Source organism: Pyricularia grisea (genome assembly GCF_004355905.1).
Source record: "Pyricularia grisea strain NI907 chromosome Unknown Pyricularia_grisea_NI907_Scaffold_4, whole genome shotgun sequence".
Lineage (NCBI taxonomy): Eukaryota > Fungi > Ascomycota > Sordariomycetes > Magnaporthales > Pyriculariaceae > Pyricularia > Pyricularia grisea.
Genome location: NW_022156718.1, coordinates 4,065,066 through 4,081,919, shown reverse-complemented (window position 1 = coordinate 4,081,919; position 16,854 = coordinate 4,065,066). Strand labels below are relative to the sequence as shown.

Here is a 16,854-nt window from a genome sequence, read left to right as displayed (position 1 = left end):
CTCTTTTTTGTGTCAATCTCTCGGGGTATAAGTAGATGGCCGTCAGACCCAAAATAAACCCCAGAAAATATCTCTACATTCTCCAGTTTCCTCTCCATATCATACGCTAGCATCTTTCATGATTCAGTATATCTGAGATTACTGCTTGACTTGTTGCAACATAGCTAGCTTGAAAAAGACCAACATCGTCACCAGCATCGTCATCATCTCTATAACGTCACCGGGTCTTCTCGAGCTTCCTTAAGAAGGACTCGCGCTTTCCACAACAACACTTCTCTTGTTATTTTCTCGGTTGTCAACCTCCTCCTCCCCTAACCACCACCAACCTCAAATCAAACAAAAAAACACAAAAATGTCGTCCCTACCGCAAAGACCCGCCGGCCCCGTCCGGACTCAGTCGGCCAGCAGCTTCGCCGGTGCCTTTGACGTAGCTCGCCACAAACTCGACAAGCAGCTCGACAAGGAGATGCGCAACGAGCTCAAGAGCCTCGCCCTTGTAGAATCCGACTCCTCCACACCGACCAGCCCCGGATCCCTGGCATCAGATTCCGGCTCCGGCACCCCCAACAGCCCCGGATCACCCTTGACTGCCGCCCTCACACCCCTCGCAGATCCCGATGTTGCTGAGGATTTTGCATTTGCGTTCGACATTGACGGCGTCCTCATCCGCGGAGGCAAGGTCATCCCCGAGGCAGTCGAGGCCATGAAGGTCCTGAACGGCGAGAACAAGTATGGAGTCAAGGTGTAAGTGCAAAGACCCACAAAGACCCCAAAGTGGGAAATCATCCCACCTCTCCCCCCCACCCGTCACCACAAAAAGTGAAACCCAGAAGCGCCCACTGACACTCCAAAAATAGACCCTACATCTTCCTGACAAACGGCGGCGGCAAGACCGAGGCCGAGCGTTGCAAGGACCTCTCGGGCCAGCTCGAGATCGAGGTGTCGACCGGTCAGTTCATCTGCGGCCACACGCCGATGAGGGAGCTGGCCGAGGAGCACCGCACCGTCCTGGTCGTCGGCGGGGAGGGCGAGAAGTGCCGCGAGGTTGCCGAGGGCTACGGGTTCCGGGACGTCATCACCCCCGGCGACATCATCAAGGCCAACGCCGCCACCGCCCCCTTCCGCAAGCTCACCCCTCAGGAGCACTCCAACTCGCGCGACCTGCTGGCCCGCACCGGCGGCGACCTTTCCAAGATCGTCATCGAGGCCGTCTTCGTCTTTGCCGACAGCCGCGACTGGGCCAGCGACCTGCAGATCATCCTCGACGTCGCCATGAGCAAGGGCGGCCGCCTCGAGACCAGGTCCGAGACCTTTGACGAGGGCCCCCCAGTCTACTTCAGCCACAACGACACCCTCTGGGCCGCGCAGCACGAGCACGCCCGCCTGGGTATGGGAGCCCTCCGCCGCATCGTCGAGGTCGTCTTCTCCGACGTCACCGGCGGCAAGGGAACCCTCCGCGCCCACTCGTTCGGCAAGCCTCAGGTTCCCACCTTTGAGTTCGCCACGCGCCTTCTGCAGCGCTGGCGCGAGGACCGCCACGGCCTCACCTCGGGTGCCCCTCCGCCCGAGACCGTCTACTTTGTCGGCGACACCCCGGAGAGCGACATCCGCGGCACCAACGCCATGGACGCCGTCAGCGACAACGAGTGGTACTCCATCCTGGTCAAGACGGGCGTCTACCAGGACGGCACCGTGCCCAAGTATGTGCCCCGCGTCACCGTCGACACCGTCCTCGACGCCGTCAACCACGGTATCGAGAGGGAAATGGAGAAGCGCAAGGCCGCGGCGCTGGCCGCGCCCGTTGTTGCGGCTGAGAAGGGAGCAAAGATGCAGTTGACCGAGCAGGAGAACGCCGTCGAGCACCTCGAGGTTGTTGTATAGGGGTGGGGAGGCGAGGCTTCTTTCCATCTTTTGTTTTCCTTTCGTCTTCTTCTCGGTGGTTTCCAATCGGTCTTCACTTCAGTCTTGATACCACGACGGTTTCGCCCATGGTGGCTGACCGCGATTTACTATCGCTCGTTTGATTTTTCATATTTTCTTTTTTCATATCTTGTTTAACGACGCACGAACTGGAGGTCATCGGGTAATGGACTCGAAAAATATTTCATTTGGGTTATTGGCTTTGGGTTACTACAGGATAGACAACAGATCATTGTTAGAATCGGAGTTTATATATTTGGGTAACTTTTTTAACTCACATTTTTCCAATCGCATTGACTTGCAAACTTCAACCATTATGATTATTATGACCATCATGATTATTATGCATCCCTAATGTTGGTTGCCGATTTATCGTGTAGCTTGGTTCGACAATCCACTACACTACCTTGTGTCTGTTTGGATCACTGCGGCTGTCTAAGAACAGGCCAGTGTCGAACCGTCTGCACGGAAAATGGTGCTGCATGGGCTTTGATCATCCATGAAATACTCGCGTATTGCACAACTCGACATTCGCCTCATCATGTTCCAGGATGTAGGAGCCGTTGCTCTGCGCAATACCTGGCGCCTGCCATAGCATGGAAGTTGGATATCGTACTTTGCCAAAGTCGTCGAATCGTAAAACCGAGGTTCGGTGCGCCTGAAGACCGAGAGACGAGTGACCGATAGATCACACCCCATCGAGGGCAGCAAGGTGGGTTGCTACGACTCTCCAAAGGCAAACCCACCCCAAACACTGCCGGCCTTCCACCCAGCCTCCTCGACCGCCCTCCGTCGCCGCTCCCGTTCCAGCAGCGCCTCCTCCACGCTCACACCCAGCCCAAACCCAGGAACATCCTCTCTCTCGACACGCAACCAGCCCCTCGGGCCGGCGACAACGTCCACCGCCGCCGAGGCGACCCCATCCTCACCATCCCCAGCAGCAGCGGCGGCAGCACCAACGGCACCACCCACCACGACGGTCCCCCACCACTCTCGCTCGCCGCTGCCATGCCGGCCGTACACGAGATGCTGCTCTGCGATGGCGACGGCGGCGCGGATCACCGCCGACTGCGGGCCCGAGGTGCGGGCGGGCCGGTGGACGTGCACATGGGCGAGGTCTGCCGGCGTAGGCCTGGTGATGCCACTGCCGTCGTTGTCTGGGGACGACGTCGACCAAGGGGTGCACTGCAGGACTCGGATGGGGTCGAATCGACCATCGAGGTCGACGACGACGACGGCCTTGCTGTGCGGCGGAGCGATCAGGGTCGCGATCAAGAGGTGCAGCAGGGCGAGGTGACGACCCGAGATGGACACAAGGGCAGAGCCGGTCGCGCGGCCATGGCGGGCTGCTAGGTCGTTGAGAGGTGCGATGGGGAAGGCTTTTGGTTGTGGCGGTCCCTTGCGTTTGCTGTCGAGAGTTGTTGTTATCGATGTCAATGGTTGGTTTGGACCCGACACAGGCTGTGTTTCTGCATCGAGGGCAGTGATGGATAACCGAAGTGAATTGAGGATCTGGAAGAAATGTCAGTGATTAAAATACAATTAAAGTCAACTTGCATTTCATATGAAAACATATAAACAATTTAACAACAATAATAATAATAACAATATTCCTTGTCTTGGGCTTGTCAAAAATAATGCTTATCCAAATAGTTTTCTGGTTGAAACGTAAAAAATAAAACAATCGCGCATCCTTTCCATTTCCTTCTCCTTCCACAAACGTCATCGACAACGACATCAACATCATCGACTCCAACTCACTTACTCGAAAGAGCTCTAGGGAAAAACCAAGAAGACAACAAATAAATCTAGAAGAGGGGCAAATCTTACCTCTTCAAGCGTCGTCTCCTCAATCTCCCCTAGCATTCTGGCGCCGGTAGATCCGGTCGTCGTCATTGTTACACAAGGATAAAAAAAGAATATACCAAGAAAAAAAACAGATCGAATTCTTTTTTTTTCCCCTACCGAATATGCCGCAGATAACGGCCTTTCAAGCCGCCAAGCTCCCCGACGCGGTGCAGATCAACGAGGAAGGCAAGAAGCGCAAGCCGCCGGCCGGAGGTTCTGCTCCGCCCGACAACAGGATCGATCTGCGGCGCGACTGTGAGCTGCTGTCCATGCTCCAGCACAGCTGCGAGGTTGCGAGGCCCAATGAGCCTGGGTCGGTAGTCACGTGCTGGCCTGTGAGGCGTTTGTTTAGAAGGTGAGTTGTTTTTCTTGTTCATTTAATTTTTACTTTATTTTGGTTCTTTTCTTTTCTTTTCTTGATAATCAATGGCTCTTTAATTGGTCGGCACTGATGAACGATTTGCTTGAGTGCAGATGTCAAGACAGAAAGGGCCCGTTTATGGTCGAGACAACTGCATGGGAGGGATTCGAAGGTTGTCCTGCCGATAATCCGAAAGGTCTCGTCCATACTGTGGACAAAAAGGAGCCAGTAGTCGGGAAATCTTCGGCATGGCATAAAGCGTACTGGAGTTGAGATACCTACCTGTACGATAACATATACCTTGCTTGGCTCTTGGAATCTATGGACCACATGGCCTTTGATCGTCGATGCCTTCTGGACCAACCTAAACCCTAGATTCGTCGTCCTATGTACTGAAGTGGGCATTCATACATCATCTTCCCTAGGCATTCTGCCATATACCAGGTATCCAGCCAATTACAGATATCTCCCACCGCCAGTCATGGGCGCGTCCGGACAGCTCTATGCCGTCATGACCCAACGATGAACATCCCCTTCTCCATGCCTTTCATGAACAGAGAAGTCATATCCACCGAAATATTTTCATATTCTTTCACGTCTAAAACATCAAACCTTGTTGTAAAGACGGTTGCAAGAGGAGAAAGAAAAGTAAGGTTGCGAATTGCTTGTGACTCCATCTATAGGTCTACCTCGCCAGCTGCGACTCAGCAAAACCCCATCGCGTCTATTCCGTCATCCTCTCCCCAACGAGATGCTACTTTGTTCTTTTCGTCGTCACGCCCACAATTTCACTCAATCAAGCACGCGCAGCAGCCCTCTGGTCCTCGAGCTTCTTGTAGTAGTTGTCGCGCATGTTGGTGCGCGGGACGTGGTATCCGTACCTGGACCGTACCCGTCGGTGGTTAGCAGATGCTACATGAAGAGTTGTATGGCTGGTGAAAAAAAACCAATGGCTATCGCCTTCTCGACGAGAAACCAATGGTTCAGGAAGGAGGTCGCATGTAGTCGCCATACCAGTAGAGGCTGCCCATGGCAGTTCCAAGACCTGCAAGAGGGATAGATGTTAGCAATCCGCACATTCAACCAAAAAATAGCATGACGACTGTCTTCTGGCTGGGCAAAATGCCTCTAGCCCATATAGCCTCCGTGGAGTAAATCCGAGTTTTCTCTCGCGGGTAGACACGTACTGAGACCAATTGAGAGGTCGAGGATGAGGCCCCTACGGAGCATCTACATCAGAGTGGCCAAAAGCCCGCGTTAGCTTGCCAGTTCCATATCAATCCACAAGCCAGCAGCCAGCATCGGAACCGCGCTGGTGTTTTCGAGACCCAATCGCGACCCGTTCCAATCCGCACGCCTAGTCGGTAGAGAGAAGGCTGCCTTGCTGTAGACGTACACCAACGATGGGCTTGACGGCCATTGTGTCAATTGATCGGTCGCTGATTCTTCTCGATGTTTTTTTTTCGGTCGGGCAACTGGGTTGCTTGAGGTGGGGTCTGCTGATTCGGTTGGGTTGCGGTCGATTTGCTAGATGGGATTGAAAGCTTCAATCCAAGTTCTTTCCCGAGTGGTCTGACGATGCTTCGGCAACAGCAAGGCTAGTGGGTGGAGCTCCTGGGACAGTTATATCACGTGACTTGGCAGCAAAAGCTATCTGGACGCAGGTACCGATTGGTTCAATTGACGACAAGGGGTGGGTGGTAATGGGCATTATGTCAGCAGATGCATCCTCCCGAAATTTTGGGAGCCGCGTTTCTTTGAGTGGAAACGTGCAACATGGAAAACGGTCCGACGACGACGAGGAGGACCAAGAAGTGATTGAACACAAACACCATCCAGCAGTAGCACGGTCTCTGCTCTCGTCGCCCGAGCAGTTGCAGCGACAAGAAGACAAACGAAAAAAGAGCAGCCACGCGACAGACACGATGAGCTTACACCTCCCTATAAGGCGGGCTCTTGCAGCCGGTTGGTGTCCGCCCATCCACGTTTTCCTCTCCCAACGGCGGTGCTGTCACTTTGCAGCCAGGAATGGCCATGATACACATGGACAAATTATTCTTGCCTTTGTTGTGTAACTAACCTCTTCCCATCTGCCTCGGTCACCCCTTGTGCTTAGCCTCTACCGCCCGCCCAATATCGTGCCAGCAACAGCTCCGCAGCTTCTTTGGCAGGAAAAACTTCTTCAAGAAGGCCTCTACCGAGAATAAAACCGATTTGACCAGCCAAAACATCCAGGACGCCCTGAAAAGACAGCAAGACCAAACGGCCAATGACAAGGCCAACACGGCCGCCTATCAGGAGCGCCTCGGCCAGACAAAGCTGGGGAGCCAGTCCATCTTCGACGAGAAGGATGATGTCGAGGCCGTACATACCGCCGTTCCAGATCAGGGCCGCAACAAAGCGTCTGCTGCAGATGCTGCTCGCAAGCCCGGGACAGTTCCGGGGCTCGTCAAGACGTACGAGGCCATGTGCCGCAGCACGGATCCGGACCCGCGAGGCAACATGCGCTTCACACGCAAGATGGTGACGCGCTACGTGAGCCGGGCCCTGGACCCCGAGGGCCGCGAGACCAAGGCCGAGCGGTTGGCACGCACCGAGCGGACCCTGACCTACCGGGGCCCCGTATGGCGCCTCGGCCCCAAGAAGCACGTCAAGCTGGCCCGCCAGATCGCCGGCAGGACGGTTGACGACGCCATGATCCAGATGCGCTTCTCAAAGAAGAAGTTCGCGCGGGACATTGGCATCACCCTCGATGCAGCCAGGGATGAGGCCGCCGTCGTGGCCGGCATGGGCCTCAAGGAGCCGGCGGCCAACAAGTTCAAGGCCGAGAAGATTCAGCTCAAGGACGGGCAGTGGGTTACCATCACCGATCCCAACAAGCTGTACATTGAGCAGGCCTGGGTCAACAACGGAAGGAAGGTCTTTGCCGGCTTTGTCTACCCGGCCAGGAGAGGTCACATCCCTAAGTGGTCAATCCCGACCAGTAAGTACAAAACCTGTTTGCATCTTGTATTGATTTATAAGGTATGTCATCTTTGGCAAAACGCTTTACTGACGACTCCTCCTTTGCACTAGACTTGAACCTTGTTCTCAAAGAGCAAAGGACACTCATCAGGCAATACAAGGAGAGGAAGGCCAAGGAGGACGCACGTAAGCCCTGGGTCCATCTGCCCAACAGACCCGTAACAGCCCAAAGGCAACACTACTCGTGGTAAACTGAGCCTTTGAACCAAGACAACCAAACATCACGGCTGCTTCTTAATACCCTTACTCTCCTGTTTCTGTCGCGAACATCTGTACAAAAGCTTTGATGGGTTATATTGGCATTACTGCCAGGAGATGAAATGTATTTGTAAAACTAGAAGTCAAATCAATTATAAAGGCCTCTTGTAGATTATGTGCGATCTAGACTTCAAAAAGATGAGATTCCCCGATTCCTATGATACGTGCATGCCTACTTCCATACCTCTACGTGGTACGGACTAAGAGACGCCAACAGTTGAAACCCCAAGCATACAGCCACCAGAACATTCTCATTAGAAATCTTTAATATTTTGCTAACTCATACGTCTTATCTACACTCCCAAAAAAATCAAAGCCGACCAAAACAAAACATTCACCAGCACACAGTTTCACTGATTAAAAATCAAGGCATTCAAGTAGGTTAGGTTATTCATGTCAAACATCATCGTCATAAGATCATCTGCAACCCCAAACAGTGTTCGTCGCCAAAGCTCGAGGATCAAAGCCTGAAATAAAGAATATGCGCTCGACACATCATGGAATAAAGACATGAGGCAACAATATAGCCTGTATTTGATGGGAAAATGAAGAGATGTCACGGAAACCCATCGACATCCTACTCCACTCTTCCTTTTTGATCAAGATATTTGTTTGATCGGTAATTTATGAACATAAAAAGGGAAAAAGTACAAACGAAAAATGTTTTGTTCACTTCAAACCATGTTCCTCGGTGTCTGCCTTGGCAACATATCCTCGTATCGTCGGCTCTTGAAGTCAACGTCCGAAGGGGAGTTGCTTTGGTACTTGTCGTGGAAATGATCTCCAGCATACGTCCGGCCGGCACCAGGCATAGGTTCGCTAATCTTAAGACGGCGAGTCTGATCGTTGTCACGGCGTTGGTTACGCCTGTGTAGGAATACGCAAACCAGAACGCCTATTAGGCCGAGTGCCGCTACAGCTCCGCCAGCAGCAATCCCGATTCTGGCCGTGCTAGAAAGCCCCTCGGCTGACTTCTCGCTTGCCGCAGGCGCAGCAGTTGCCGACGAGGTCGCCGAGGTTGAAGTGGTGCTGCTAGTTATGGTCGACGACGAGGTGCTGCTGGATGAGGTTGTTGTCACAGCCGGGGCTGCAGTTGAGCTCGGCGTTGTCGAAGCGGCAGTGGTGGTAGGTGCAGGAGTTGAGGTTGGTGGCGCCGAGGTAGAATGAGGCGTAGTCGACGCTGGAGTTGACGCGGCTGGAGGAGTTGATGTTGCAGCGGCTGCGGAAGTCGAAGCAGCTGTCAAATACCTAGTTAGCTCAGGTGCCTTTCTCATATAGCAGCTATTCTCAGGACCATTGGGACACTCGTACCAGCACAAACAGCGTCGACATATACGTTCAATGCAGACTGGGCAGCTGCTGCTTCACTGCCACAGCTCTGAGTCACACAGTCTCTCAACCCGTTGCGATAGTCGGCTTTGTCACAAAGGCACTTCTGGTCGGCAGCAGCACAGCCCAATTTGCCCTTCATGCTGTTGAAGCAACCTTGCTGTAGTGCTCAATGTGGTTAGCTGACAGCCCAAACAAGCACCTGCATGCAGCGGAATGAGATGTTCCCCCCAATGCAACCCCCTCGGTTACATTAGCCTGCTGCAAAACCACCCAGTGACCATGCGATTGCATGGCGTATGTAAGAGGTATATTGCAGCGACTCAAAGTTGTGCGATTTGGAAAAAAACCATCCACTCTCCCGATGGGATACGGAGTAGACGACCATATCGTGGGGTACGGAAAAATTAAAGCGATGGGAGATGGAACTGCAAACTGGAAAAAGAGACTCACCCCGCATGCCGGGACAGGGTTGATGTCCTGGGCCAAGACCAAACTGGCCGCAAGTGAGACAAGAAGCAAAGCGATGCGCATTTTGGCGGGTTTTGTTTGCGTGAGAAGTTAAAAAGGAATGCTTGGTCTGGAGTTGCTTGTTTTGATGGTGAACCGAGCAAGAAAAAGAAGAAATAGAACGGGCTGATAGATCGGCGAGCTTCTTGAAAAGGTCCGAGTTGAAGATGTACAGCCCGTTTGACTGCACAAGGAAGAGAAGCGTTTTGTCAAGAGTTGTCACGCTTTGATCCTCGGATTAGGATTCTTCGACGTATGCGCAAATCGTTTCGGTAACACGGCGTGATGGTAAATGTCGCCCTGAATTCGGTTCGGTGGTACCACAGCAGTAGAGGCTGAAGGGAATTCGTATTTGATCCCGTAAAGTGGCAGATAGAGCTGAGCTGAATGACTGACTGGGACGGTGGTACACGCTATGCAGACCTGTCGAAAAGTAGGTACAGAGAATCGAAGTGTCGTTTGCAAAAGACACGGAGGACAGAATTGAAGACGAGGACGCCAGATCCCGTGGACTTTGACCGAATTGAATAGACGAAGATGATCACAACCGAACTTGAGAGTCCACCTAGATAGGTAACTAGGAAGGGAAATGCGGAAGTGAGGACCGAAGAGTGAAAGTCGCGAAGAGGAAAAAACCTTGGCGAGGAAAGAGGAAAGAGAAGAATAAAAAGGGGTTAAAGGAATGAAGGGGAAGGTATGGTAAATAGATGATACCTAATAGAGAAGTTCTCACAAGAACGGAGGAAAGAAAGAACGAATGAATAACAAGGAACGAACCCGATTACAAGTAAAAGAAGGCCAAAACAGGAAGGAGCGGAACAGGCGCAAAGCGGCTCTCAGTCAGGGCAGTCAGGCAGGAGTTGCTTATTGCATTTGCTCTCGGTAATGGAGGAGCTCTGCAGGAAGAAAAGAAAATAGGAACCTCGAGATGTGCCCTGACGACAAGTAGATCGGGTTGGGACCAAAACCAGAGCTAGGAAAAGCAGGCTGGCGGAAAAAACGGACGGAAATCGAATTAATATGCAATATCAGCGCGCTTTTCCCTGGATGCCCGCAATCAATCACATCAGCTGGGTCCGGCTGGGATGTGGGAGGGGGGTGGGGGCGTGTGTTAGCCGGCAGCCAAGACCCCTGGATGAACGACGACACCCTGTCGCGGGAACTGACTTGCGAAAGCCCCGCTGACAAGAAGGTGGGTCCTTGGTTTCGCTCTCTCTCTTTGCTGAAGACTCGTTTGTGCCCGTGTCCCACAAGCTAGGCTAGGAGCCTTGCCAGAAAGAGAGGGCCGGTTTGCTCCCTGCATCCATCGCGTCGCCTCAATGAATAAAAGTAAAACCAGATAAACAAGATGAATAAATTTTTGGTCTGAACTATTTCTTTGCTACCAAGTAGGTAGGCGAATAACCGCAACATAGTTTGATGACTGAGCAGCAAGCTTCGTCCCAAACACCCGTCACTCATCGCAGTCAAGCAAGCGCTCTCATCTGCCAAGTTTACTGCAGGGCGGGTCCTTGAACGAGGCATGCATGCAACTTCAAGCCCCTCTAACAACGGGCGAGGATGCCTTCGTGGGCAGGAGGATAATTGGAGCCAAGCGCGGCAACGCGGATAATGCTTCGAAATCGGTCGGCAAAACCGAAGATAGAGAGAGAGGACCTTTTTTTGCAACAAACGAGGATATTTCCCCCATACCTGCCCTCCTACCGATCGGAGTAACATCCCACCACACCCTCTTCTACCGAGAACCACGGATTGAATGCAGTCAATTATAGCAGCTGGTCGCTCGATATAGCCGGTTGTGTTCCCCAGGCTTGGGTCTAGCCGCTTTTTTTTCCCTGATGACCGCAGCAGCCGCGAATATAACAGCATCTATTCGCCCCATCGCTCCTGGTTGACGGTGCAGTAAGCGGCTGACCTTTTCTTATTTATTTTTGTGTTTTCTCTCAACGGTAGAATTCGGTACAGTTTTAGATATTTTCTTTTCGTATTTTGCTATCTGTTTGAGACATTTGTTTTTTCGTTTTGTTTTGGGGGTGTGGTGGTATTGATCGCATTCCGGCACTTCATAAATCGCTCCCTTACTCCGATTGTGTATCCGTTGGCTGTTGTAACCTCAGCTGCCGGACGAGCTGTAACAAGAATCGCACGCGAGGGATGTATTTCGTCCCTCTTGTTGGCGTGCTTTGCCGCCTCCTTTGCACTTGTGTCCACAGTCCACCAACCAACGTCGTCGTCACCTTTGCCCTTTGCTCATCCAAATGGAGTTGATAAGGCGGGCAAGGACAAGGGTAAAGGATCTGTTGCAGGGACCCTTTTCGCATCAGCCACATTCGACCAGCCAGTTGGTCTGTTTTTTTTTTCCCATGGGCTTTTTCGACCCACGAAAAGAAAATCCAGGGGCACCGCGGGGCCGACCACCTTGGCACCCTTTAAAGAACACCCAAAAAAAGTAAACGAGTGGAAGGGTCAGCTTGGGTGGTATTGAAGGGATTGTGTGACTTCTAGAATACTGGCTAGCTCGAAAGCAGTAATCATGGGAATAGACGCATTCCAATCTCAGTGAGTATCAATCAACGTGCAAGTCTTGTTTGATGTTTGTTGTTGATTTTTTTCTCTGATCTTCTCAACGTGCCGATGAACCGTTTAGTCCAGGTTGACCGGAGACATTCATGTTTGTTCCTGTTCGCTGATTAGCTGCAATATGCAAATTTGGGCCGGCGTGTTTCAGAACCAGGGGGTTGACAGGAACCCAAAAGTACCAAGGATTCCCCCAATCAAGGAAGAGCTTCAAGACGATGCTGGCAGTACGTGGTAGGGCGTCTGCTTTAATTTTCATTTAATTGACTTGCTGGGCAAAAAAACTGCAAATACACAATTCTCATGCCCATTGGCTTATTTTACTTGGGGAAATGCTTGTTGCAGAGTCGCCGATCACCACTCAGCCACTTGCATTTCCCCATTGTAATTACTGTTACTTGCACATTCATTCAAGATGGAAATTGGACAGATCTATAGATAATTAATCTATAGATAATTAGGTACATGTGTGCACCGAATGGACGGGAGACGGGCCGTTGTACAGACAGTGGCAACTACGGTACGTAAAAGTTTGGATGATTGCATGTCAAAAGTTAGGCCTCAGCCTAAACCAAAAGTCCGGTCATCATTAGTGAAGCGCTGCAGTGTTGCACGCCCTTTGTTGGATCTGACCGGACTGACTGGTCATACGAGGCTAGAAATAGTATCAGAGGTACCTTGCGTTAGTTGCCGTGGGAAATATGCACCTTGAAACTGCAAACAAGGTGGCCGGCAAATCCTGGGCTACAAACACAATTGAAATGGAATCATTGGAAGCCCGGCAGGTTTCTTCAACAAGCGGTTGAAGACGCTACACAAGCGTGTACTGTACAACTATCTAATGAAACCCGACACGATCCTTTTCATGCTTTCGAAGCACACACTTTACCCTACAATATGTGCTTGACGATAAATTGATCACGCACAATGCACCCGCATAACGGGCACCTCCGTCTGGGCGGGATCGGGAAGGAAGATTTTGGATTGTTGACCGCATCACCCATGGCAGATTTGATGCAGCATCCCTGTGTCGTGATAATTGCTTTTATGCCTAACACGTTAATGCTCCCCTATTTTGGTGCAAATAGCAATGCTCTGCTTTTTTTGCTTTCCTTTTTTTTTTTTTTTTTTTTTTTTTTTTTTTTTTTTTCTTTCTTTTTTTACCCCCTACTCTTCAAAGTTTTCTTCTTCACCGGGGAATATGCAAAACAGCACTTTTGACATCGAGGCGGCCTTGGCTTGGTACCCTGGATTTTTCTTTTCCCCTGTTTAGCACCAAGTTACCCGATTTGTTCTTGGCGTCGAATTTCCACTGATTTCGATCTTCCCATAATCTCTGACTTGTGGATGAGTTACACAGCATGAATGGGGAGGAACAATCACTAGAAAGACCGAAGTCGCGTCTCCTTAAACGCGTCCGCGCATCCTCACAGGCCGAACATCCACGTACAATGATGGATGCCTCCGCCCCGTCATTTCGCGATCGTTCCAGAATACTGGTTTTCTCTGATGCTGTGCCCCGTTTTGTATCTTCCCGGTGTCCCCGCAGCACCCTGACCGATCTACATCAGTGGAAAAATTCGATTGGGTAACGAGGAATGTGGATCACTATATCGCATTGAGCATGTAAACTCCTCACTTGTCCCTTTCTTCCGTCGGTGATGTTACGATATTTTTGCTCACTAACCCAACGAACAAAATCGGACGAGGTCTCCCTGCTTCGAGTCAAATACGTTGAGCGGGGGATAAATGTTTAAAAAATGTCGTTTGTGGATCCGATTTCTATGTTTGCGCTTTGCTCTCCCATGCGCCGACGTCATGACTAACGGTCTGTTTCGAAACTCATGCGTTGCCACATGACGGTTGACTTTTTTTTTTTTTTTTTTTTTTTTTTTTTTTTTTTTTAAACTGGCAATTGTCGTGCCGTTGCTTTGACATTCCTTCGCCGTTGATGATGCTGTATTGATGATGGATGAAAGGTTCAGTCAAGTCAACTCGCACAGTTCGCCAGTTGCCAATCTTGGCTTCTTTATCGGACGGCGGGTACCTGCATACAGATTGTTGTTGTTGTTTGTGTGTGAGATTTTAGCCCCCTGTGTCCTGAGCGCTGTTCTGTGGCGCAGTGCGCATCTTGAGTAACGATCCCTTTGCTCGTCTGGTCATGCGATCATCCGCCGGATGGTTATGCCGTTTAATGTCTGTGTCTGGTCTCATCAGTCGTGCACAAGCCTTTGGGCATTTGGCTCCCCCAAAGTGTAGGGACCTCGCAGGGCGGACCGAAATGACCCGGATGACACGAGCACAGAGCAAGCACTACTATTTCGGTACGTCACAAGTATATTATTGGAGGCTCTAAAGTCCCCCAAACTTATCGCGGCTTTGACAAGAATGTCGGGTGTCGGTTCGGGTTTGTTTATGTGGTGATACAGCCGTTGGACTGTCACAAGCACGAGTTGAGAAACGGGGAAGGGCATGGACGGGACGAGACTGAAGATTGGAAGCCAGCCGGTGGACGTTTCTTTCACAAGTAAGGTCATCTGGTGCGGCCAGGTGCATAGCTGCACATCAAGCAAAGGGTAACGGCCCTTGGCCGCATTCGCTCAAGGGAGCTATACATAGTAATTCTGCATGATTAACCGACCAACGCTGGAGTCTGGCGAAGAGACCAGGAAATTCGTTCATCTCGATGCCAAAACCAAGTAGTAGTATAAGGCGAAGGTCGCGAGGGGACTTGGCAAGTTTGACATGGTCTTCATCTGGCCGCTTTGCCAGCGGTTGTGACCTCCTATGAAGAATGAGAATTGTTACTTGCTTTACTGACAAGCCAAATGGGCTCACACCAGCTATAGGACCACATACCTGAGATATTGCCGTTCCCAAAGTTGTCTGCGATCTGCTTGCAAGGCAATCAGATATCACCAGGCAGCCCACCGCGGACTATCTTTTCATTGTGCATGTCAGGTTAGTATCTCAACAAGGCTTTAATGTCACCGGAATTCCAGCCGTAGTGAATTGGGCTGGATGTGCTTGTCGACGATACTGGTCACGTGGAAAGTACTTTAGCAGGAGACGTGCAAGTAAGCTCGTCAGTCGAACTGTCAGTAAATGATCAGGATTCTGCCAAAGCTGCTCGTTGTGGTATCTTGCTCATGGTTCATCCGGTTTTTGTTGTTCATGTGCTTCCAGTTCTAGATCTCTTGGAATGTCCAAAGCATGTTCGTAGGACTAAACACCCACCTCCTAGTCCGTAGTTCATCCGATACCAACATCTTTGGTTACTATATTTGATCCCTCGATCCGTTGCTATCGTTGTCGCCTTCGTCTTCCATACCTCTCTATTGACACCAGTGCGGTTTTGTGTAATAATACAATCAAATTGTAGCGGCTATCGAGCCCTTAATCTGGATAAGACGCACGCTATTTCGGTTCAAAATCACTCGCCATCTACATTGGTTACTGTGCCTCGCTATTGGCTCGCGTGTAATATACTAGCCATTCGAAGTTGATATAAGCCAGGGTAGCACATATATTGACAAACCTCCCGCTGTGTTAACCTTCTCACTCTTGGAACTAACATTTCTCAGAACTTGAATAAGAGATGCTTCCCAGATAGATGCAGCTGAACAACATTGCGAACTACACTACTCGGCACTGAAATTCTAGACTTGTGGTACAAGAATTGTCTGTGGTTGATCATAGGCTTTCCCACGAAAGCCAACATAGAGACAGTATACTACAAAATATGAAAATTAACAGCAATTATACTTTAGAGAAATATAGGGGGCTTGTGAAAAAGTCAAGGCTAAAACAAGATAAAAAGCACATCGACAGCGGGAAGCATATTGCAGGAGAGTTTATCACTCCTGGAATAGGATAAGTGTATACTTGAGCTACCATTACATGTTTACATGGGAAAAGGGACATGTATAAACTATTCTAGGTATAATTGGTGGGTTCGAGCAAAAAGGTACAATCGTTTCTATTTGGAATTATACATGGCTCGAAGCCTAACCTTGTTACACGTTGCCACTCCCTAAGAAAAAAAGATTAAAAAATTAAATTAAATTGCGTGCGGCTTTTCTTCGTGCTTGTGTTTTTCAACAGAAGGCAAAATGCCTCACGTGCGAACCTTGCTTTCTAGCAAATGAGGCCAAAATATGCAATGTGGATGGCGCCAAGCTATTTCGCTCCTCCGCGTGGTACGGAGCGGATCTCCATGCGGGGTAGGTGGACTTATACCAGACTATTATAGTATTACGTTACTCCGACGTAGCATCGGTTGGCCTGCATCGGGGGGCTGGTACCTGATTTATGTTTTTTTTTTCTTGATGTCATGAAATCTTCCGGTAGTCGGACATGTTGCCGATAATTCATTTGAACCGAACTTGTACCGCGAATCATTGCAGAAACATTACCGCAGTTGCTACTTCGAGTGGTACAGCAAGTTAGTTCATCATGTATGCAGGCCCGGGCCGACTACAAATAAGCAACTCACCGTGACCCCAGAAACACTTTAGCGCATTCGAGTACCTGGCTAATATTGGGGGACCTTGGTGCAGTTCCTCACCGACTAGAATCAGAAATATTAAAAGTAAAAAAGATCACCAGGACCAACGTGACAGAAGCAAACCCATCGGATCTGGATCTATCAGTAATAGCGCGTCGGTGGTTTCGCCCCAAAGATGTCTTTTGTTAGCCCAAAGCTCCAAGTGGTCCGTTCCAGTGACCTCGACTCATGATCAAACAACCCAGGCAAGTCAGTTCAAAACAAGTCGGTGTGCCGGGCACAGCCAGTTACCGTATACTACCTACCCCATTTTGCAGCGCCTTGCTACATAGTGATATTCTAAATTGCATCCCCGCACGTATACTACGTTGCTAGTAAAAGCCTGACAAGAACCACAGCACGCGCGCCATGGATCTGCGGGCTCCTGCAGCCACAGGCGGGGGACCATGTGTTTGCATACGTCAGTTTGGCAGGAGGGAAAATCAATAAACAAAAACAAAATGGGGAAAAGCAAGTGTCT

The 16,854-nt window shown here is 50.5% G+C and overlaps 6 protein-coding genes across 6 annotated transcripts; 3 read left to right on the top strand and 3 right to left on the bottom strand.

Annotated features, from left to right (window-relative positions):
* Positions 1 to 352: 352 nt before the first annotated feature.
* PgNI_07914 (uncharacterized protein) lies at positions 353 to 1,881 on the top strand (the record flags this gene model as incomplete). The annotated part of the gene is made up of 2 exons (XM_031127918.1): positions 353 to 744; positions 858 to 1,881. The coding sequence occupies 2 exons, from the start codon at positions 353 to 355 to the stop codon at positions 1,879 to 1,881; spliced, it is 1,416 nt and encodes a 471-aa protein (XP_030981126.1).
* Positions 1,882 to 2,746: 865 nt separating this feature from the next.
* Positions 2,747 to 5,682, bottom strand: PgNI_07912 (uncharacterized protein). Its single transcript, XM_031127916.1, has 5 exons — positions 5,526 to 5,682; positions 5,317 to 5,359; positions 5,144 to 5,174; positions 4,233 to 5,010; positions 2,747 to 4,115 (listed from the first exon to the last, which is right to left on the bottom strand). Exons 1-4 carry the CDS (start codon positions 5,547 to 5,549, stop codon positions 4,926 to 4,928), a joined length of 183 nt encoding a protein of 60 aa, XP_030980692.1. The 5' UTR covers positions 5,550 to 5,682; the 3' UTR covers positions 2,747 to 4,115; positions 4,233 to 4,925.
* PgNI_07913 (uncharacterized protein) lies at positions 3,891 to 4,402 on the top strand (the record flags this gene model as incomplete). The annotated part of the gene is made up of 2 exons (XM_031127917.1): positions 3,891 to 4,123; positions 4,243 to 4,402. 2 exons carry the CDS (start codon positions 3,891 to 3,893, stop codon positions 4,400 to 4,402), a joined length of 393 nt encoding a protein of 130 aa, XP_030980693.1.
* Positions 5,683 to 5,930: 248 nt separating the features above from the next.
* Positions 5,931 to 7,561, top strand: PgNI_07911 (uncharacterized protein). Its single transcript, XM_031127915.1, has 3 exons — positions 5,931 to 6,094; positions 6,246 to 7,112; positions 7,205 to 7,561. Exons 1-3 carry the CDS (start codon positions 6,055 to 6,057, stop codon positions 7,342 to 7,344), a joined length of 1,047 nt encoding a protein of 348 aa, XP_030981496.1. The 5' UTR covers positions 5,931 to 6,054; the 3' UTR covers positions 7,345 to 7,561.
* A 125-nt stretch (positions 7,562 to 7,686) lies between these two features.
* Positions 7,687 to 10,201, bottom strand: PgNI_07910 (uncharacterized protein). The gene is made up of 3 exons (XM_031127914.1): positions 9,194 to 10,201; positions 8,723 to 8,900; positions 7,687 to 8,648 (listed from the first exon to the last, which is right to left on the bottom strand). Exons 1-3 carry the CDS (start codon positions 9,272 to 9,274, stop codon positions 8,086 to 8,088), a joined length of 822 nt encoding a protein of 273 aa, XP_030981495.1. The 5' UTR covers positions 9,275 to 10,201; the 3' UTR covers positions 7,687 to 8,085.
* A 160-nt stretch (positions 10,202 to 10,361) lies between these two features.
* On the bottom strand, positions 10,362 to 10,940 carry PgNI_07909 (uncharacterized protein; the record flags this gene model as incomplete). The annotated part of the gene is made up of 2 exons (XM_031127913.1): positions 10,362 to 10,565; positions 10,800 to 10,940. 2 exons carry the CDS (start codon positions 10,938 to 10,940, stop codon positions 10,362 to 10,364), a joined length of 345 nt encoding a protein of 114 aa, XP_030980900.1.
* Between the last annotated feature and the right edge of the window lie 5,914 nt (positions 10,941 to 16,854).